The sequence below is a fragment of the Syzygium oleosum genome, unplaced genomic scaffold (assembly GCF_021117445.2).
Source record: "Syzygium oleosum isolate NSW1041296 unplaced genomic scaffold, Sole_v2.1 Sole_v2.06, whole genome shotgun sequence".
In the NCBI taxonomy this organism is placed as follows: Eukaryota; Viridiplantae; Streptophyta; class Magnoliopsida; order Myrtales; family Myrtaceae; genus Syzygium; species Syzygium oleosum.
The window spans coordinates 3177783-3200946 of record NW_026607490.1 but is presented as its reverse complement, the minus strand read 5'-3'; the positions used below and the strand labels follow the sequence as shown (position 1 = coordinate 3200946).

General features: G+C 41.4%; 2 protein-coding genes across 3 annotated transcripts; both read right to left on the bottom strand.

The window, feature by feature from the left end:
• Positions 1–1068: 1068 nt before the first annotated feature.
• LOC115682958 (glucan endo-1,3-beta-glucosidase-like) lies at positions 1069–6514 on the bottom strand. Its single transcript, XM_030607325.2, has 4 exons — positions 6208–6514; positions 1895–2227; positions 1617–1647; positions 1069–1524 (listed from the first exon to the last, which is right to left on the bottom strand). Exons 1-4 carry the CDS (start codon positions 6281–6283, stop codon positions 1434–1436), a joined length of 531 nt encoding a protein of 176 aa, XP_030463185.2. The 5' UTR covers positions 6284–6514; the 3' UTR covers positions 1069–1433.
• A 2979-nt stretch (positions 6515–9493) lies between these two features.
• On the bottom strand, positions 9494–12740 carry LOC115682956 (uncharacterized). Of its 2 annotated transcripts, none has more exons than XM_056312658.1 (3): positions 12544–12740; positions 11813–12027; positions 9494–9941 (listed from the first exon to the last, which is right to left on the bottom strand). In XM_056312658.1, the coding sequence occupies exons 2-3, from the start codon at positions 11966–11968 to the stop codon at positions 9507–9509; spliced, it is 591 nt and encodes a 196-aa protein (XP_056168633.1). In that variant the 5' UTR covers positions 11969–12027; positions 12544–12740; the 3' UTR covers positions 9494–9506. The 2 variants fall into 2 exon arrangements, with proteins under 2 accessions (XP_056168633.1, XP_030463182.2); XM_030607322.2 differs by having other exon boundaries at positions 9494–9953; positions 12544–12734.
• Positions 12741–23164: the final 10424 nt, after the last annotated feature.

The following is a 23164-nucleotide window of genomic DNA, read 5'->3' as shown; positions in this document are numbered from 1 at the left end:
AAAGTAAAAGTGAAACGAGACGAACACTAGGCGCTGAGCTTCAGATTGTAGATTTTAGGGTTTTCATTTTTCTTAAAATGTTTTCTTTTTTTTGTTGGAAATTTTTCTTTAAAATTATATATATTATCGGTTCGGTAAATTGAAATCGGGAACTACTGATTTTATGCTGGTCCAGTCCAGTCCGATTTTGGGCGGTTCTCAATTTCTTTGCACACCCCAGCTCCGATGGCTTGCCGGAAGTCAATTTTCGCAAGTCAAGTATGTAAGAAATTTCATAATGCGAGCTTCATTAATTGAAATTAACTGTATTAGTTTGGTCTAATAAAGATAAGATATATAGGTTCTTAATAAGTTTAATATGGGGCTGGCTAGTGTGGGCCGAGTACGGCCCGACCCGTGATGAGAGAACCCGTAGTCGAAACTCTATAAATAGCACTCAAGTCCCTCTTTTAATCTGATGATGCCCAATCTAACTCACATACGGATCTAGAGAGGAATTTCTTCTTGTGGGTAGCAATCTCATTAAGCTAGTATTCCGGCAAAGGGTATAGGGGAGAAGCACTTGAATTCATGTTCAGAAACCGTCGCCAGTTCCACATCAAGTTCGATGAATTCCAAATCAGGTGCGCAAATCAATAACTTCTTCATTTACACGTTTCGGTTTTTGTTTATGGTGTTCCTGGGTATGCCATTTTCGTGGCTGACAGAGTATCCAAATTTTCAAAGTCATGCGTGTTAAACAACCGAAAGTAGAATCTCGCTTTACTTCCTACGAAAAAGTTTTTTGATTTGATATGGTCCGACTAGAGAAACAAGCGGACATAAATTTAATTCTCTTTCTTTCCGTTTTAATCCACAGAGATATCTTTATAGACAAAGCTAATATCACATCGGAGAAGCACCTATTGACGGAGGCGACACGAACGTAACGTACTCAAGTTTTATAGCATCGTTAATAAAGATATAGTGTTTTTCCAATGACACGGCTTAGCACAATGATAAAATCCGATTGCAACACGCGAACCTTAAGATTAAGCTTTCAAATACCTAACAAAAAAAAACATGAGGTTATCGAAGTAAAACACATTATTTCTTGAATAACATTAATGTATCAAGAATATATCGAATGATACACAATTAGTCGGGTACGTTTCAAGTTCTTTCAGGTTTGAAAATATCGCGCATAAATTTTCCAGGATCGATTTGGGCTTTTGGCATTAGGCGATCTCTTCTTTGGTAGCGCCCTTTTCATCTGAGCAAGAAAAAGACGCGAAAGCAGATGATGATTCATATGTGCAAACAAATATTAGATGGCCAAAATAGAAATTCATGCGAACAAAATTGAGCCGATCCCGATAGTAATAGACATTAAACACCACTTTCAATCACTTGGAGGTGATTGTGCATCATCTTTTTTGCAGCTTCATCTGATCTCACAGCAGCAACATCAGCAAGATCCCCGCCATCTTGATGCCGAAGAGGCTCGGGTCGTGCTCGGGTCGTGGCGGCGCAGGCGAGGCCAAGCTGTAAAGAACAAGAAATGCAATGTCAACCAGCACTGAGCTAATCGAGCGGAGCACGAGGAAGCGAGCGATTTTAACTGTAAGCATACTTACCCCGGCGCGGAGTAGACACATTTTCCGTAACCTGCGAAACAGCAGAAAGTTCACGTTTTAGTACTTCCAATGTAATGACTCGACACAGTAGCTCGGGTTTTGCATATCAAAGATCAGATTCCGACAGGTTGTGCGTTGTTTTAGTACTTTTCGTGTAAAATTTATCACTGGAATGTACCGTTTAGCAGCCCGTGTGATCCGAATCGCGAAAGGGAAACATGTTGTCAAGATTCGAGGAGGTGAACTTAATTTATACGTAAAACTTAGTTCGTACGTACTTGGATCGGCTTTAGTGAGCGCGGCGGTCCCGCCGAAGTTGCACGCGATCTCCGAATTGCCGTTCTGCTGGTAGTAGTTGTTGAAGGCATATGAGGCGTGGGACACAAGCGTGTCGGGATCGAAGCACGCCCCGCCCTCTTGGATCGGCTTGCAGTCGGCCATCCCGAGCCCGCAGGCCCAGTCCAGCGCGTTCTGGAGGTCGGCCTGGGGGACACCCGAAAGGGCCACGCACCACGTCGTGCCGCCGAGGAAAGTCGTGTTGCCCTCCGCCGGAGGGGACATCGTCGTGATTGGGATCGCCGTCTCCGCCTTCTCTTGCACCGAGGCCGCCGCTGTTAATGCTGGAAAAAGAAAAATACGTGTTAACGAAAGATTCGACAAATTGTTACTATTGCGGGTAATGACAGTGCACAAATCTCAGTGAATTGGCATCAGAATAGAAAATTAAGTTCTGATGATACACAAAAAGTCCTTCAGCAAGAGTCTGAGATCACTGCAAGTTGATTTTCGAAACTCATGCCCAAATCATTCTCCGACCGGCCCACGCTGACCCGACCCGACCCGACGATGTTTCGGGTGCATTTCGCTGGTACTGAAACCATGATAAGATGGGCGGGCCTTGGCAAGCGATGTACTTTACGGGCTTGGATTGGCCCGTCAGGCCCAACAAATCTTGCAAATGAGATTTTCAAGGTTCTTTCTTTCTTTCATGCACGACGCTCGGCCCGACCATCAAGCCCATGCTTTTCTATAGACTCCGGCCCGCCCATCGATTGGGTCTATTGTATTCAAACCCCATTAGGGGATCACATGACAGTTGACAGTTCACATAATCAACAAACCCCAACCACCACTTGGCTTGTTGATAAAGTTTTGTCCATAGTCACTTGAAACCTGTACGCTCCGCACTTAGCTTTTTGACAAAGCTCATGAACACAATCATGCGATTCATAGACCCAAAAGCGCTTTCCAATAAGCACCAAATCAGATGCAATTTGGAAACAAAGTGTCTGTCCTAATCTCTTTATGCTTATCTTCCACCCCAAGATTTTTCTTTCGATATACCCAACTCCATTAATAATAAGCTCCCATTCTTTTCATTTATGCAGGTACTATATACTAAAGATCTTAGTTCTCGTCTTTTGATGCGACAATATTAAGATTCCGAAAATGCATTCTCTTCTCCCTCGTACCAACTCTTATTCTAAGTAGCTTCTAAATTGAGATGCCAGGGTTTCGGCTCCACCTCATGCTTACACCGGCAGATTTCCCCTTTTTTACTTGGTCCATCTGTACGTAGTTCACAAAAATGTCTATGAAAAAGAGATATGAGTTATCAAAGACCTAAAATCCTAAGCATTTCTTGTCACATCTCTTTGGTCTCAGTTTTATAGTACCTCCACTGTCAATCATATGGGTGGAGACACAAGGAAATTCACTCGTAAGGACTCAAACTAGTGTACGAAAAGACTAGAGAGAAGCCTGTAGCTACAATATTATAGAACAAGCGACATATATTAAGGTGCGTAAAATGACTTCTTTCTTATTAATGGAAATGGTGGATCACATAATTTTTCTATACCCTACATTTAGGGATTGTGTGTATAGTTTCGGAAGGATCACCAGTTTATTTCTTCGATGTCGTTCGTCAATGAGGAAGGCGATATGGAAATTATGGAGAAAGACATTTTCTAAGAATAGACACTTTTTTGAAAAATCATTGATTGCTTATAGGTGCTAACTATACAAGGGATTTGCATCTAGTTTTTCATCAAGAATAACAGAGGACTTGAGAAATTATTTTTTCCAATATCCCCATTACGATCTACAAGGAAGAAAGGAATCCCTTAGCTGGTGAGACAATAGCTTTCTAAAGTGACTTATGAGAAGAAAGGATAAGCCAAAAGTCTACACCTAAAAAATTTGCACAATCGAGAGAGGACAACATGATTAAGGCAAGCGGGCTTAAGTATGACAAAAGGGTGGAAACTGAATTTGCTTTTGCGTTGTGTTAGCTCAGGCATGCCTACTTGTGCTTGATGGAATCCCAAGCTCCAATCAGCTCAACTCAAAGACTCAAAAAGGGTAGCATGACAAAAGAAGACAATGGGACGTGGACTAGAGCTTGCATAGAGACAGACAAGACCAATGTGAGACTTTCCGTTTCCTTCTTGCTTAATTCAAATCTTGCCTTAGTCTGAGCCAGGATTAAATTAGTGGCGCTACCAATAGATTCTTCATTAGTAAGAAACAAATCCAGGATTGCTGCTCATAAAGGCTGCATCGTCCTATGGAAATGAAGATTAGACTTTACTAAAGAACCGAATATCATTTATTGTAGGAAAAGGTAGATCTAATGAAGCTCGACGGAAAGCTTAGAATCCTCCCTTCATCCCTAACTCGGGGTAGTCAATGCGATGTGAGATGTATAGTAAAGGGCTGGGGAATCCCTTGTCCCTACCTAACAAAGGAGGACGAGTCGCTTCATCTGGGGTGAGTACTCATTACGCAAAAATTCGAGGAGCCAACAAAAAAGTGGAGTGATAGCTGAACTTACTACTATTGGACAACTAAATAAGTGCATTGATTTCATTCCTAGTGATATTAGACCAAATTGACAAAGTGGGTCCCAAGTTTATATTGGGGCATAGATAGATGTTGCCTTCACGCATATGGCCCGATCCATGTCGGGAACCTATCTCATTTGTGATCACATTATGGACGAAAATCTTGAGTAGACATCTCCTTTTGCGCAATCAAGCCAGCTACATATGTATTCCAATTGTACCCGATAACCTAGCGTAATCCACAAAGAAACCTTAGACGTGTTGCCACAATGTTTGAGCCGGTGTCTAATTGAAGTACGCCTGCCTTCGAAAACCGGTATTTGGCATGCACCTCTGGCACTATTGCCATCGGTCCTCCATGGCCCCTTACTTCCCAAAAGATTATGAGGATTATTCTCTAATGGTCGCAACTCAAGACACTCCTCTAATCTATGCTCGTAATGGTCGCAATGAAAGCATATCAAATGAATCCCTTCGTATTCTCTTTTATGTATCTTCAATCTCAGACGAGACCTCAGTATAAGGTTGTGTGAGATCCACACATTCGAGCATATAAACCTCTAGATGCCGACACATTTCAACATCTACCCTCATACTTTACTTATTTTACTTCCAAGCTTCAGGAGAAAGTCTTCGTCATAGTCTTCTATAAAGAATCTAGGATACCTTATCCGTACGCATACTCGCTCCACGGTAGCACTTTCTAGGTCGAAGTTGGGTTTCCATTGACGAACTATAAGATAATAGTCCATGATCATTCATGGTCCTTAATTCGTAACATAGTTAAAAGTATTCTGCTGCAACAAACCTACTTAGGACAAAATTGTTGTCAAGATTTCAGAGAGTTATATGACCATTAGGAGCTCACATTTGATGTAATCTCTAAATCTGGAAATTCCTACTTTTCTTCTTACCTAACAATTGAATCTTGGATGTATGGTTGAGAAATCCCAGTCATCATTGTCCGACTCTCCTCCACACCTCACTGGTCAATGATGCTCTTTGAAGCTTTTAACCATCAATCACTCACCTTTTGAATGGAAAAAAATGGGTTATCCTCCAAGTCTTAGGTCTTGCCTTGCCGTGGTTGAGAACCAACTAAACTCTTGAATGACATAGATTGAGTCCTATTCTGCTGCCTTCGCCACATTTTTTAATCTAATTATTTGGGATATGCCCCCATTCCTTTTGCTTTCCCAGTCTAATCAAAACTATTTTACAAACTAAAGTTTCCAAAATGTCTGTAATTTAAATAAAGTGAGATATTCAATGCCAAAGCAACAAAATCAAATCAAACCTATTCCAACCCACAGAATCTAAAGTGAGAATATAGTCACGCTCATGTGTACGTGGTAATTTGACTATAGTAATCCAGACCGAGGATCTTAAATGAGTGATTTTGGGCTCGATTCTTAAACCCTGCGGGCTTGTTCAGTGCAAGTATACCTTGATCCGGTGATGCTGATTACAGCCGCAACATCATTTCACATCAAGATGTCTCTTTTTCTTTGACACAGTATTGCAGAGATACCCGTTAGTATTATTTGGCAGGCCAAGGCTGACAATGATCTCAGAGGGATAATGAAATTACTGTTTAGAAACGACAGGTGCTTCCCAACATGAGCATTAGAGGAAAAGGCAAGGCAGAAGCAACTGATCATGGACATTATAGAGGATTACACAACAAGAATCTTGCATCTTTTCTTGCATTTTCTGAGACAGAGAGAGAGAGAGAGTAAACGTACCTCCATACAAGCAATGATATTGCAATTGCATCAACAATAGCCAATGCACTAGCCCCAGCTTCTTTCCCATGATCATCTACAAGAACTCTCTCTCTCTCTCTCTCTCTCTCTGAGAGTGTGAGACTTGCTTTGTTTTGTCCCTTAAACTGACGTGTGAAGGTATGAGAGATGATGGGGTTTCGTTCATGCGAATAAATGCAGGGTTGGAGACAAAGAATCATCGGTTTCTTCAGAGGCAAATCATGTGTTTTCTCTCTTTTGGCTGCTTTTTCAGTGTTGCATGTATGAAAAAGGATGTGGTATGATATGAATGCCTCCTCTGAAGCCCAAGTACTATGAAAGGCACGTAGCGGTGGATTGGACTCGACGAAAAAACATACCAAAACATTTTAATATGGTGGAAAATTTAGCAGAGAAAAAGAAAAAGTGAGGAAGGAACATAAACCCAAAAATAAAATAAAATAAAACCAAGAGACAAAGATGGAGTCCAGTCCTGACCCAATGGATTGGTCCCCAAGCTGGACCAAATTCTCGTGTGCTCGAACTACTAAAGCGAAAAAGAGAATGAAGGATTTTTGGCGCATAGAATTGAGCCGTCGGATTTTTTTATATTGGTGCAATTGGGTCCTTTAATTCATACTATTCATGCCGTCAAATTCTTTTATCATCAATACATGCCGACACGATGTTTTTGAATCGTAACCAATGAGGGATAACGAGAAATCGTTTTAAATTCTAATTTACTAAAGAAAAAAATTGCAAAGAATAGAGAAAGAAAAACAAGAGAAGACATATGAAGATATAATTCCAAAGAAATTGAACTAATTTGTATTGCATTTGCAACTATCTCATACGTTGAAGGCAAAGAAATTCCACGGAGAAAATCAATGTTTATTTGCATGGCCAGTCGGACAAATTTATCTCAAATTAAACCTAAAATAGAAGAGAACTCTTGCTAGCGAGAGGATCGATATATTAACTCTATTATTATAGTATTTTTTCTTCATTTTTTAATTTATATTTTTCCCATGTAATATGCATAATACTTTGGAAGCACGCGTCCAATGCTACAAGTGAGGTCCAGCTAAGGCCCTCGCCCATGGCCGGTGAGGGGCGGAGGCCCTTGCACATGGCGAGCGAGGGCATTGCAACCCTCGCCTATGGCCGGCGATGGTCAGCCGGCCACCTCGTCGACCCAAAGTGTAAAAAAAGAAAAGAAAAGAAAAGAAAAAAATTCCAAAAAATATTTAAAATTTGTCAACGTCAGCGTCAGCCATGCCATGTAGGACAGCCAATGTCAATGTTAGCAATTTCCGACCTAAATTGGACGAATGGGCTGAATTGGTACCAATATAAAAAGGTTTAGAACAAAATTGATCAAATTGAAAGGTTTAGCACTAAATTGGTACAAATGGAGAAAAGTATCGAAAAAATCCTAAACATATTGCAATCATGTCAATTTAGTCCTAAACCTTTTGACATAGTGCCAACTCAGTTCTTACAGCTAATTTTGGCCAAATATTGCTGACGTGGATGTCAATCGGCCTACGTGACACCGCCGACACTGACGTTATAATTTTTAATAATATTTTTAGATTTTTTATGATCTTTTCTTTTTTTCTTTCTTCCTCCTTTTGCCGATGATCAGCCACAGGAGATGGCCAGTCGACGGCGACCCTCGCCCAGGCGAGGGCGAGCCTTGGCCATGGGTTCCCCTCACTTAGGCGAGGCGCAACGCTGGTCCACCTCGCCAAATTTGGCCTGGGCGAGGTCGACCCTTGCCTAGGCAAGGCCAGCCCACCCGACCATCGCCTATGGCTAGTGGTTGATCACCGACAAAAGGAGGAAGAAAGATAAAAAGAAAAGAAAGGAAAAGAAAATTAATAAAAAAAAATCGAAAATATTAAAATATTATTAAAAATCTTCCACACCAGCGCCAACGATGTCACATAGGCCAGCTGACATCCTCATTAGCAATATCCGGCCAAATTAACTAGAAGGATTGAATTGGCACTACATCAAAAGGTTTAGTACTAAATTGATACCAAAAAGAGGTTTATGACTAAATTAGCGCCAATGTAATAGGTTTATGACTTTTTTGGTACTTTTTCCTAAGAAAATTCACTAGCAGGTGAATAAAAACATCCACAACTTGCATTTTTAACTCCAATATTTTCTAATTTGAGGCTTTTGTAAATTGGTTGGAAAAATACCAAAACTGGCCTCATCTTTTACCCACTTACATACATTTACTTTTGAAAGCAACAAGAATTTTACTATAGAGACCACTTCACACATTCAAATCAGGTGTCTTTCTGAGAATGTCCATCCACAAATCCTAAAACACCCATTCAAAACACTTAAAACCAACTGAAAAACCAAATTGCTTAATTGCTAAACAAGAAGCTAAAATGAAAATGCAAAGAGAGACGATTTGTTCTTTGCAATGTTGGGATTTGTTGAGAGATATGTAAGCGATCATTGGGTGAGAAGTCGTGTACATTAGTTGTAATTCCCTTTAAGTTAAATTACATGGTGTTATCGTCACTATCTTCATGTGTTGGCCAGAGATTGTGTATTTGCGCACAGAATTGTTGAAGGACTTTACCGTTTTGATCAAAATGACGAGCTGTGACCAAATCCATATAGAAAAGGTTAATGTGAACGTGCCTGCATCGGGCGCCCCAGAATGAGAGCAGTTAGTATCATCTTCACCTCAGCTGTACCTTGCTCAAGCATCTGCGAAACTCGTTAAACTAACTAAACATTGCCACTGAACTCATTGAGAATGGCAGTCCATATTATGAATCTTCTCACAGGTTCGGCGCACGTTTCCATGGAAGAGTGGCAAATACTTCCCTTGGACATCGCAGCCACATGACACCTCAATAGAACTATGACAGAATAGAGGATTCAGGCAGGCCGTTGGTGTTCAACAGGCCGCATCGTCGTAAAAGCCTATGATGAGTCGAGCTGGAGAGAGAAAAACACGAATTCTCATGGACGAATTTGACTCAATAGATCATTAAAAATTCCCTGAAAGGTAACAAAGGAGCTCAAACTCAGGGCATGAGCATAAACCAATGCCCGTGGCTCAACCATTCGTTTTAGCAACTCTAGTAGCAACAGCGAACTGATAATTCGATTACAGAAGCATTACATCCTAATTATGTCTTCCCTCATGAACTAAAGAAGACTATGAAAGTCAGTGAAGATTTCACTTAGGAATGAGTGTCTAGGACTAGGAGGCGGCTCAGATTCCCTCTTCTCAACCTCTGATTCCCTCTTCTCACGAATACTCACTTCTTCCTCTTCTTTGGTGGCTGGAGGGCCTCCTCATCTTCATCTTCGTCTTCGTCTTCTTCTTCGTTCTCTTCTTCCTCGACAACTTCTTCCTCCTCTTCGTCCTCTCGGCCATCCTCATCTTCATCATCGTCGTCGTCGTCGTCGTCATCATCTCCTTCTGGGTTTTCGCCATCTTCATCATCCTCCTCTTCCCCATTCTCTTCACCCCCACCGGTCCCGCTTCCCGCTCCCTTCTTCGAGCTACCATTATTGCTGTTAGGGGTTTTACTGTACTCCTCTCCGCCTTCAGACGAAACTTCCTCTTCACCTTCCCCAAACCCGCCATCCCCATCGTCATCATCGTCGCCGCCATTGTCATCATCATCTTCCCCGGCATCGACTGGCTTGGCTTGGGTGTGGCTTTGGTCATCATTAACTCCGTTCTCCTTCTGTTTTTCAATCTGTAGCAACCAAAGACGTGACAGAAAGAGATGAGTTATCCCAAAGCAGTCAGATTATTAACCATGTTAAGAAAATGACCAAATGCAATTGTAAAATATTTCTAGGGCCAAATTGTTCAGGCTGCTCGAGCTCAACCACATTCCACCGAGGTCTTTACCGACTCTTTTGTTTTTTACTTCTAGTAGGAAAGCGAAGAATATCATTTATGCTGCAACGAAACCTAGACAACCTCTACACAACATCAAACATACACAGGAGCGAAGTCCATCTAGAGTATGTCAGATGACCGTAAACAAACATTTGTGTAAGCGTGTGACTCTACAGTACAAGCAAATAAGGTCTAACCAAAAAGGGATGCTCAGAACCAAAGACCACTGAGGTGTGGGGAATATGCCTTAACCACAGACACGGTGCTTCTAGCCACAAAGTGAGCAAGGAATCATCTTCCAAAGGGAGCACCAACCTCGAAAAGTCACTTAATGGCCTTCCTTTTCCCTGTTTGGAATTTTCCCCTTTTACTTACTTGACAAGAATCGATTTCAAAAGTGAGAAAAAACCCCACTTGGCTCCCCCATTTCCCAGGAAAGATCACACAAAAATTGTCTCTTTCTTTTCATTTCTCAGCTACACCCTAGTCATACAGAGGAACTACCCTAATGGATGTCATTTACCATATGGGTGATCTTTAGCATCTGTGGCCAAAAAAAAAAAAAAGATCTTTAAGGTTTCCAGATAAGCAGAGGAGAGAGAGACACAGAGAGGGCGGCTCCCACAGATGAAGAAGCATATGTCCTGCGGAATATTCCGAGACAACCTTGTTCAACACTATTAATATTTTTATATGTCGATCAATTAAAAAGATGATGCAACCGGGAGCAAGTAGGCCATTATTTGAGCTTGACCTCTGACTTTTCCCCAATCACCCTCACGACACAAAAAGGTCTTTTCCTTCACGTTTTATTTCCCTCCGTATCGCCCGTAGCCAATACTAAACAAAAAGAAAAAGATAAAAAAACCAGTTTTTGCATGTTAACGAGAGTACTAATAAAAATCCAAAAATATCCCCCCTTTTCCTCAAAATTACTTTTAAAAAGCAAGATAATATTTTAATAAAAAAATCCTGAATTTTTTAATAAAATAATAATAATATTCTTTGATAAGGTTATCTTCTTGGAGAAACGCCACGCGGGCCCCACGTACAACCTTCCGGAACCCAAGGCCTCGTCCCAAAACTGGAACTTATATTCCCGTCACGAGTCCGCCCCCTCGGTTTAACACCCCCCCCCCGCCCCCGGGCGCACGTTAGCCGCCCCGCCCCCCGCTACGGACGGCGCTCTCTAATAGGTCGAAATTAACGAATAATAAAAAGTAAAAAATAAAAGGTAGGGTATAAAAGGTGAAAAACAAGCATATTGGGATATATCCCCCTCTTTATCTTTCGACGAAATAGGGTAAATACGTAAGATATGCTGACATTTAAAAAAACCAATAAAAAAAATTAAAAAAGAGAGAAGGAACCGGCGCAGGTTAGCAGCGCCACGAGAAAGAAAAAGGGCTTCGCTTGGTTATATTTAATATGCGTCAACATAAGCTGCGAGATAAAAAAAAAAAAGGAAAGCGATGGTTTACCCGAGGACGTATATTTAAATAGAAAAGTTGCTGCAAATCTAGGCCATAATATACTTATAAAAAAAAAAGAAGAAAGAAAAATTGAAAATGGAAAAAAAAATTGAAAAACAAAAAAAAATCTTCAGGTGCAAAATTTGGGAAAACTAGAAGCCAAAAAAATAAAAAGGCACAGAAAGAAAAGAGAATAATAATTACATGAGCGAAGGAAAAAATGAAATTTTTGGCGTACCTGAGGAGCCCCGAAAAGCTGGCCCTTGACCAGGTTGACCACGACGAGGCTAACGAGCGCCTCCCCGGCGCACGTTAGCGCGATGCGGGCGAGGGTCGCCCCGAGCCCCACAACAAGCGAAGCAGCAGCAGCAGCAGCCCCGACCTCGGTCCCCATTCGTGCGCCTCCCCTCTTTTTTCCCCGCTCTTCGACAATTATTGGAAACACCACCCAACCTTACAAACAAAAAAAAAAAGAAGGCCGAACAGCAAATCGACAACCGTTAGATCTGGCTCCCCTGAAACTCTGTCAGCCTTCGGATCCCCAATTAACAGACAAAAAAAAAGACGCAAAAAAAAAAGCATCTTTTCCGCCATTTATTTACCCGATAATTAAGAGAGAGAGAGAGACGCGCACGGATTTTTCTAATATGCGCCACATAAAGTCGAGAAATAGCAAGAAAAAAATCAGGAATATGTGGAGAACAGAACGTCCCGATGGTAACACGACAAAGAGCGCCTTTACGCTGAAGCGAAAGCGACGGCCTGAGCGCTCGCCGGAGACCAGCTCCGCCGCCGAATCCGCCGGAAAGACTCGATTTCACAAACCTCGGAGCACCGAGGGGGGGCGAAAGAGCCCTACAAAACCCACACGACGCGCGCGAGACAGGCGGAGGAAAGGAGAACGGGAGCTCGAAGACGACGGCGATCAAAACGGAGAGAGAGGGGGCAGGGAGGGGGGGAGAAGCGTACCGCGGAGGCGAGATCCGAGGGCGGAGAGACCAGATCCGGAGGCTCCCGGCCCTAGAGCGCGGCGGCGGCGGCGGGGGGAGCTGCGTGCATTGTCGACCGTTAGATGGGTTTGATCGTAGCGGCAGAGGAGACCGCAAGATATAGGAATATCGAAGCGGAGAGAGAAAGAGAGAGAGAGAGAGAGGGGGGGAGGCAGAGAGAGAGAGAGAGAGAGAGAGAGAGTTACTGGTGACTGGCTGGTGACTGACTGCCCGTAGTTGCAGTGGGCGGGAGGGTTCGGGCAGCCCGGGCAGGTCCCCCCCACCCCCGCGGAGCGGAAAAAAAAAGATCTTTCCCCCCCCCTTCGGGCTGCCCGCCGAGGGATGGAGGGTGGACAAGTGTGGGTGCTTCATTTAATATAAAAATAAAAAATATCTCTTTTATTAATTAATTATTTATTTATTTGTTTGTTTGTTTTTTTTAAGGTTTTCTTTTCTTTTCTTTTTTTTGAATGTGATTCTCTGTCTCTCTCTCTCTCTCTCTCTCTCTCTATCTCTTTATGTTCTCAAGAACGGCAATGGTCTCCCATTGGGCGTGGCCGCTTAACCATGGTTGGGTCTGATTAATTAACCAGGGTCAAACTCGCCCCCGGTCAACAGTGGTTTTTATTCCATTTTCTCGAAGTCAAGGCAAATGTTTTAAAAAAAGCGTGGTTCAAATCAAACCTACCCAAAAGGACAACCACCCCTTTTTCATAAATTTCAAAAAATTTAAAAAAATGAAAAAATAAAAAGCGGCCCACCGGGGGATTCCTTCCTGGGCCGGGGCCTTCGGGTCGGATATGGGCCGGGTTGGACCGGATTTGGATGGACCAAGAAATCTTGTGAGCCCAACAATATCTAGGAAGTGAATAGAGACGGTCCAGTGGACCTTGCACTTGACAGTTGACAAACGACCCGTGTTCGACCCGAAAAAATAAAAATATAAAAAAACATAAATCGTCTATATCCAATTGCTGGAACGAAGTAATTCCTCGCGAATCTCGTAAAAATTCATGAAGTGGATGGGTCTGATTTTGATCGGATCGAGGAAATGGCATAGTCTTATGGTCACCCTAACAAACCGAAAAATATCCTTATAAGAACAACGTCACGAAGCACCCCCGAACGAGTTTCCTTTTGATATCGCTTTGTCGTGATGAAGACCTTGGACTTGAACCGCCGTGCCATTCTACCTCTCGAGTTCATCCTTGTTCCATTGTTCCCCGAGGTCCATTAAGACAAAAGGATCGATAACGCTCGATTGAAATATAGTTTCGTATTCAAAGAGTCTCGAATCATCTTATTGTAGACCCAAAATAAGGTAAGTTGGTGTGCCATCATAATATCGATGCCCATAAAACTTTCCTTTTCAATGTCAAAAGGCTTTGTGGCGACAAAAGAACCCTCTAGGTCTTCTCGTATTTGGAGGGTTGTCGATATAATCCGAATCGCCAAATCCTTAGCTTCATCTTCGAGATGAAAATTATTTTTCCTAGTTTTGAAAATAAAATGAGATGCATCTTCTTGGAAAAATTATTATGCTACAGTCTTGCGAACTTTAGTTCAATCGTACTTTGGCCCAGCCATGTACTCCGAACTTAAGATAAAAAGACCACTAGGGTTTCTATCAGAGAAAATACACGAGTTATAAAGATAAAAAAAAGCGACGTCGGCAAATATGACATCCGACCAAACTACCGACGAATACATGCGAACCAAAAAACGTAAAGAAAGAAATATTGGATTGAACATTCTCTAAAATCAAATTAATCTCTAACGAAATGAAGAAGAACGAAGGTTTTAAACAATATTTGAACTTTTCTCGTGCAAAATAAAAAGTCAAAGGGGAGATATAATCAAAAGAATCAAAAACATGAAGGATGTGAATGTGAATGTCCATGGAATTAGGTGAAATGTCTATACAAGGATGTCAAGGACCACACTTAATTTAATGGCATAAATTGATTGCAAAACCTATATACAAGTTAGATTAAATCACTACCTGATTATATGGTGTTTATTTTTGTTTTGCAAGCAAGGACCTTATAATCAATTGGTGTAATTAATGCTCAAAATTCATTTCCTTACATACGCATAAGTTCAAATGATATATAAAAAGTATATGTTAATGTCAATCACTTCTCAAATGAAATTAAGAAGTTAGGTTAAAGTGAAGATGAGAATATGTGTCGGGGGAGTGAATTGGGCATGGAATTCCTCTTTTTCTCAGCCTAAATCAGAATGTTTCCCTCTCATTTATGGCCCAACAAGTTATGATGATGGGCAGAGCAGCCCTCGATACTGCTCTATATGCTTATTGGGCTTTCCTCACCTAATTAGTATGGCACACTCTCGAAAGTGTTAATTGGTTTTGCCAACTTTTGTTTTTGTTGGTGAAGGCAAAGGTTTTCATGAAGAAAAAGGGTGGGGATGGACGACTAGTTACTAGTTAGGCGTCGCCCTAAGGATCCAACATCCGCCACCCAATGTTCAATTCAAACCATAAGTATCGAACACCACCCGTGATACATGAGTCCAAGGTTGGCGAGATGGTCACCGTGACACCACCGGGACACTATCGGGCCACCACCCATTCACCATCAAGACACAAGGGAGGTTCGACCAAGCGAATTAGGGACGGGAGTTAGTGGGACACAAGGCTCTAGCTAGGCTGCCGCTGCCGCCACCATTTGTAACATAAACGGCAATGTCAGCCATCACTTAAGATAACTTGTTAAATGAGGAATAGTTTCAATTCATATGGTTAGATAAATCGCTCTTTTTTTTTTTTTTTCCAAAAGGTGCTATTAGGACGCGAACAACAATATATGTTTACAACATTCTTAAACCTCCCCTCGCATGTAACCGGTTCTATCAAGCGCAATACAAGACGTGAATCTAATAACATCAGTGAGGTAATCTAAAAAATTAGAAAAAAAAAACAGGCAGAATAATATGAATAACGCCAAGGAGAATTACGAGAAGAAGTGTCAAGATTCGACTGCTCGACCGTGCTCTAATACCATGTCAGATAAAATTATTTTTCCCGATAACTTAAACCGTCAAGAAACAGGCTAAAAATGTATATACAGCGGATTGCTTTACAATCAAGATATATTCCCGACGAACAAGGTACACACTTGTGCCGATTTCTAGGTTTCAGTTATGTGATTTTGATTTTCGAACTTCTTGTAAAACTACAACCTCTCTCTTTCTATCAACCTCCTCATATTGCTAGTATGCTACGTCCTTCATGTACTTCCTTGGAAAATTTTGGCCCAAAAGAGTATAGGACGAACTCAACTCGACTCTGTAGTTTATTATATGGAATCACCTATTTTTTTAACCTTAAACAGGCTCCGAAAGAATCATATGCTTCCACCTTCGAGGATGCGAAAAAGCTTTGCGGTTCCTTCTCCAATTTCTAAAACCAAAGTTGCTCGACCCGTCAAAAGAAGATAGGTACTTCTATTCTTTAAATCTTTTGCCAAGCTTAAAAGAATATTGTTGCCCACCCACACCATTCGTGCCCACCTAAAATCTGTCGACTTCTCGGGCTTTCACGCTAATAAATTCTTCAGATTAGGTTTTCTTGAAGCTTAACAAAAGCCAACTATTCATCAGGACTAAAGTATCTTAAAGCGGATTCCCATATACTATTATTAATTAGGGTTAATACCACCAAGAACCCCAAACCAATATATCCGTAACAAATTTACCCACAATTAGTTTCCATTAAATTTTACTCTCAAATTATTGACTTTGACGACACGTGGTAGTTAACGGCTGTATCAGTTGGGGTTTTACCATTCGTTTGTCACAGGTGTAACGATTTGTGATTTTTCGTGGTATAAATTCAATTTAACGGAAACTGAAGGAGGGTTAATTTGTCACAAATATACTAGTTTTATATTTTTGGTGATCAAAAATTAGTTTAGGATAAATTTGTTGCAGGTGTACCGATTTTGGGTTTTTGGTGACCAAAAAATTAATTTGGAGTAAATGCGTCATAGGTATACCAATTTAGAGTTTCTCGTGGTATAAACCCTATTAATTATTATGATATAAATCATGTTTCGCACCGTACGCCGATTGCTCGATGTTTTGAAACGAACTATGTCTTGCTTCGACTTTCAACTGGGTCCGAACAGTATCGGACCTGCTCGTATCATTCATTGACTTGGATCCGTTTTAGGTTGATCACGATCACGAATCATCCCTTTCAAACCGCTGGACAAAAACCGTGAACATGGAACTTTAACTAACACGTTATTACCAAAAAGAAGCAAAGAAATAAAAACAAAAAAAGGGAAAAAAAAAGATTGGATATAATTGCTGCTTTCCGAATGACGTGCTCTAGTAATATTCTATTTTTGCAGGCCTTTCTGCACAAAAAAGAGAAAAAAAAAATCGACATAAAGTTAAAGAATTATAAAGGTACCAAAAAAAGGGCTGCTGCTTGATGTCCTTTGCTAAGAAAGCTTAAACCGGATTAAGCCGAACTGCTTAAAAGGCAAGTAACACCTAGAAAGATTGTTCATTAGACCTAAAAAAGCTTAAAAGTCTACCAAAAAAAAAACAAAAGCTTAAAAGTGCCAAGTCTTTACACCTAATCGGATAAGTGGGGGATACGTTGGATATTTTGCTAACCTGATTTTTTTTTTATTCGAAAGTTTTATTATTATCATCGACTCTGCTAGGAATAATCTTTACTGGGTAATATTTTTTTGTCGACATTTGTATTGGGTAATCGAACTTATACACTTGTATAGTGATTCTAGTCCTTTGATTTTCGTTCCATCTGAGAAACGGTCCCTGCCTCCGTCCGACCCTCCGACCGGGCGGCAACTAGGGTCTGGACGACGAGGGTAGTCGAGGGGCGGGCTTAATAGACGGTTGCGGTGCTATGCGAAAGTGGGTTCGGGAGAATACGACTTTTGCTTTCCCAAAAAAGCTTAAATTCAGTTCGCTCATTAACCGGGAAAATGTTCCGGTTGAAGCAAAAGCTTTTGTAACGCGAATCGATATATCATCGCATGTGTCTCTTGAATCTCATGACATATCTCGTTTATGTTGCTTGAACCTTAGTCAACATTGCGTGCATCATCACTACAAATCAATGACACTATTGTCTCGTCTCTTTTTAGTACTGATGTTTTTTCCAAATTCAATTCGACAAAGCTCAAATAAAGGGAGAGAGCATCCGAATGTGGCTCCTCCATAACAAAACAAAAAAATATTCCCATAATTGTGCATGAATCTCAATTTTTTTTTGTTTTATTTTCTTTCTTTTTTTAGTGACGCCACGCGAGCCATTCTTAGTGGCAAGCAACTTTAGATTGCACTCGAGAATAACACCACAAATAGGAAAAAGCTAAGTGTTTGCGTGACGTCTCTCTTCATCAATTCCAGCCTATATTCATATAAGAAATGCACACGCACACACACACCAAATATGAGAAGGGAAATCACTAGACCAATCGACCAACCATTCAAAGGCCACTACCCCCACGATCTTTGCTACTTTACACAGATCATTCATTTGGCACCATCCCTCGTAGATTAGATTGCGCATATTGATTTAGCAATTGATTAACCATCCTCTCGTGAGCTGATCCTATCTTTGCTTTGCTTATGCACTCTCTCCTTTTCTTTTTCTTTCTTTAAGTCCGTGTAGATGATCCATTAGAATTGCGCTTATTAAACTTGTGGAGGGTCTAAATCTTGTGTGACGTTTCCAACTATGCCTCCATGCATTTGTCCATATAATTCAAGTATTCAAATGGATGCGACGATAGCGAAAGTAGAGAACCAACTATTTGCCGAGTCTTTTGATTACATGCGTGCGATCTTAGGTGTATCGATGATTTATTAGATTACAATATCAGGAATTAGTATTCGAGTACAACATGTATCAATCGAGTCCGAGAAGGAGAGCAAAGAATGATAACGGAAGTATGTGATAACAACGAAAGCAAAGAACTAACCATTTGCCGAGTCGCTTGATTGAAGTAAAGTGGATTTACAACTTTACATGCATGCGATCTAAGGTGGGTTGCACATATTAGATTATAATATCAAAAATTAGTTTTCGAATACAACATTTATCACTCGACACAGAGCATGGGAAAACCCTAATATTTGAACAAAGAAACAAAATAGTAATCAACCAAACCACTCTTGAAGAACACTAAGAACATTCGATGCTTGCGATTTAGGGCTTTTGTCACTCGGCTCGGCTCGCAAAATTCCTTTCATCTCTTATTAGATTGATGACCGCATGAATTAATAAATCATGATCTTCCTAACTAAAAATCCTTGACCTTAATCATGGGCTGTTCATCTCCGACAGTTTCTACTGTTCCATCACTAGTCAAGATCATCACCGCCCGCTGACCCGAGGACGACTGGTTCACATTCATCAGAAGAAGAGGCATATCATCTTTCATGCAACTTTGGAAGTCTCCTTAGTGTGGTGATGGTGCTTCTTTTCAACACGAAATCATGAGGGAAGTGGACCAAATGACAAAGGCGATGGCCAAGGCAGACACCTGGGGTAAGGACAGACTAAATGGATAAAGCCTAAGGGAATGAACGTGAAAAATCTGATTGATGATATGGATGAAGGCGAAAAGTCATCCCGCAGTGAACTTTCTGGCCAAAAGTGAAAACTGGGGAAGTGGGCTTATTAGTTAAAACGGCAAGTAGCTCTCTGGGTTTAATTAGTTTTTTAATGTAAAGTGATGTATATAAAGAAGTAAAGTGAAGGATAATGGATCTGGCTAGCTGGTCTCTTTAGTTGGATCCAAGAGGAGATCATATAATTAGTGAATGATTCCCCCTTCATCAGCTCTTTGTTTAATTTCCTCTTTTAGAGATTTCCAGTTAGCTTTCAAGTTCTTTCTTTCAATTATTTTTTTGCAAATTGCAAAGTACCTAGAATAGTAATCGATAAAGCATAACGATAGCCGAACCGGGGATCCTAGTGCGGTGAATCGGGCCGTTCTCCGCTTACCGCTGAGGAACGACGTAAGCATTCATATCGGGTCACGGTGGAGTCGATTTAAATAATCTGGGTTTGGTAGATTTGAGATACGTAGATGGTTCCTAGGGTTTTGACCATCTCCTCTAATGAAAAAAGAAATGGCAGAATCAAGACTAATTCAAAGCTCACATGTGATGTGTATGTACATACAGTTGGGAGAAGGGTGATGAACATGTGTGAGGTGGTGACCAATTTAGACAGGCAATACTGGTGCATGAAAAGTGAACAATATGTTGCCTCAAATAGACCCAAAACACCGGTGCACTGCCATCAATATCTCTTCAAGAATTGACCAAAAAAAATGTTCTTCTTTTTATTTTTATTTTCGTGGGTGATTAGCTTTGAGATATGCATGATATGATATGATGCTTGAGCAAATTGCAGGAATAAACATGGACATGTACAGATCCTTCTTTCGGAAAAGGCTATGGCTGCTTGACAAGTGAGGCCTATATGCCCCAAAGAGCAATATTCAAGAGGGAAGAAAGATTCCATGCGGCTTACCCCTCCTCATTTATGGACATTATCACATTGACCCCAATGTCAATGTCTCTCGAAGAATCTCCTATGCAACAAACAGTAAACAAAAGATCTCGACCCCTATGCCCCTACATATAAAAATCAGGAAGATAGAAATGTATTTCGAATTTACGACTTTTTTTTTTTGTAGCCCATCGAGTTGATAGAGCGATCGAGACTTTTCATTTTAAGAGGCCAAACGACGAGATACTGGATCTAGGTCCCACACAGCAGAACCCGTCATGACCGCGAGAAAGTGATCCTCAACATTTCTTAATCCCGACGGGCAGGTATCCTTTGATAGGACGGAAGCAGGGAGTGGGTATAGTTTAGTACACAAAATGTAACATGAGAGAGATCATTTGGTCACTAAAGAAACTGGCTGTAGTTGTAACTTGTAAGCACTCTTTGTCTTTTAGAAACCAAAGAGATAAAGATGGTTGTGTCGTATGCCTATGAAGGAAGGAACTGGTTACAACCTCCACCAGATACGCATACACGAGTCGACATAGACAGAAAAAAGAAACAACAATAATTCCTTAATTTGGATTATTAACTTCCAATTGGAGTGGAAATATATCCACTACACTGAAGAGATATAAGAAATAAAAGCCAAAGGAGGAGGACAAGTGCGGCAACCTGTACTTTGTTGAGGCCACTGTGGCTCTGGAGGATCCTGAAAGGCCAAATTTTTTTCCTGTGGAAAAAGCTTAATGGGTTTGGATTGAAGTGGGGATCACCAAACCCTACCTGGCCAACAACTTAGGAGTTGTGGGGAGAGAGTGAAACGTTCTTGATCTGTGTACTTGCTGATAGTACCATGAGATCATTGTGTTCTTTAGCATTACAGGGGAAGCAACAAAACAAAACTGTTGAATTGGTGTCAATTTAGTCTTAAATCTTTGTATCTATGGCCAATTCAATCATTCCAACTAATTTTGACAAGATATTGCTGATATGGACATCGGCCGACCTACATGATACAGCCGGCGTTAATATGAACATTTATTTAATAATATTTTAATTTTATTTATTTATTTATTCTTTTTTTTTTCTTTTCCTTCCCTTCCTTCTTCCTCTAGCCGGTCGCCGGACCTCAGGAACCGGCCAAAGATGAGGGCCGGCGAGGTCGACCTCACCGGATCCGGGCAAGCCTTGCAAGCCCAGTGCGAGGCCGCCATTGTGGCCTCTGTTGCCCTCGTAGAGGTTCGGCGACTGGCTTGAGGAAGACAAAAGGGAAGGAAAAAAGAGAGAAAAAGAAAATTAAATTTGAAAAAATATTAAAATATTATTTGAAATTGTCTTCATCAGCGTCGGCCATATTAAGTTAGCCCGATCGACGTCCACGTCAGCAATATCCGGCTAGGACTGAATTGGCTGTAGATCAAAAGGTTTAGGACTAAATTGGAACCATTAAAAGGTTTAGGTGTAAATTAGCACCAATGCAATAGGTTTAAAACTTTTCTGACACGTTTCCTGCACTGAAACGGTCGATAAGTGTAACCTTCCAATAGCGCCGCAAAGGTAATCGAGAAAAGGCGATCACCAGGCTGATGCCCGACTCGAGCGTCCAATGCCGGGTTCGCGATCGAAACATCGAATCGAGAAATTGGGTTCGCGCAATATTCGAAGAGAAACCGAGAAGGTACTAACACGCCCTAGCTGATCATCAAAAATTCTGTCTCCATGAACCTTTCTGGTCCATGACGTAGTTGGCATTGCAGAGTTGCTATCCATCGCCGTACCCTTTTTGATGGAGAGAATCCAAGAGTGATGGGCGCACACGTGTGATTGCGGGGGGGTGTGATGACCGCACCAAGAGAAAGAACCACCACCAATCATCACCACCTTTGCGCCCTTTCCGCCTTCCATTTCCGTCCTTCAATTCCGAGTCCTAATTTCAGAATCCCTGAGTCGGCGGGCTCGATCCCGCAATGTTTCGGCTCGCGCGCGGCGTCAGCTCGGCTCGGGTCGGGATCGATTGTAATCTCGATTTTCCCTTCCCTCGCGTTCCGCGCTCTGAATGAACAGTAGTCTTTGCTCGGACCCTACACCCCGACCGCGGATGCCAAGCTCCCACAACGACGTCCTGGGCGGATTGCCGACGCTAATCGCCCCGGGAAGACCAGCAGTACGAGTGCATCGGATTTGCCTTATGTTGGGGACATCATGGTATGTTTTACTAAGAACCTAGACAACAGTAGTTGTGCATGGTTCTGAAAACGACGGAGAAAGTTGCACAGTAGTCGTTCGAAAGAGCACTTTGGTGTTGGATCCTCCTCCCACCTCGCCCTGCAACTTGCCCATCCACGACCTCATCGTCCCCTCATTCCTCCTCCCCCCACTTTCTAGTCAATTCCCAACGGTGACATCAATTTCCACTATTTCGGACAAACAAGAATCGAGTCTATTCGTCCCGGTGCGCTCATTCGTCGGTCTATACAAAAATAGGAATGAGTGCATTGAAAATCCTAAAACTCATCGTGAAAGTGCAATCGAGTCCCGAAACTTTCAAAAAGTACAATTGAATCCTAAAAATTTGGTAAATTGGTATAATCAAGTCATGAAAGTTGTTATCATTTTCTATTTGTCAAGTTGGGCGGAGTCAATGGAATGACTTTATTACACAAACTTGATATGTTTTAGGACTTGATTGCACTTTCGTAACGAGTTTTAGGACTTGACTGCACTTTTTGAAAGTTTCATAACCCCGTTTGCACTTTCGTGATAAGTTTTAATACTTTAGAAAATATGGGATGCGTAGCTGAGTTACGCACACGGCTCTTTTTTGTGAATTCGCGGGGAATCGCACGACGATCTACTACCAGATTGAAGAAGCATTCGATTAACTGATTTGACCGCTCGATGGGTCACGAAGAAATTCCACCGTAAAGATCCATGGCACCAAACAAATATGGTATGCATGGTCACCATTTTATAAATATACATATTTATTTATTGATTTATTTTGACCAGACTACACGGATTAACTTGCTAGCTTTCTTTCCTGAAAAAACCTACGAATATAATTATTCCT

What these genes read in the sequence shown, in the direction of transcription:
- LOC115682958 (XM_030607325.2), bottom strand. Translation starts at nt 6,283, where the DNA reads ATGATCATGGGAAAGAAGCTGGGGCTAGTGCATTGGCTATTGTTGATG. An exon ending in GCTCACTAAAGCCGATCCAA is followed by an intron (nt 1,648 to 1,894) that starts GTACGTACGAAC and finishes GCTGTTTCGCAG; the next exon opens with GTTACGGAAAATGTGTCTAC. An exon ending in TGTGTCTACTCCGCGCCGGG is followed by an intron (nt 1,525 to 1,616) that starts GTAAGTATGCTT and finishes TGTTCTTTACAG; the next exon opens with CTTGGCCTCGCCTGCGCCGC.
- LOC115682956 (XM_030607322.2), bottom strand. Translation starts at nt 11,968, where the DNA reads ATGGGGACCGAGGTCGGGGCTGCTGCTGCTGCTGCTTCGCTTGTTGTG. An exon ending in AGCTTTTCGGGGCTCCTCAG is followed by an intron (nt 9,954 to 11,812) that starts GTACGCCAAAAA and finishes TGGTTGCTACAG; the next exon opens with ATTGAAAAACAGAAGGAGAA.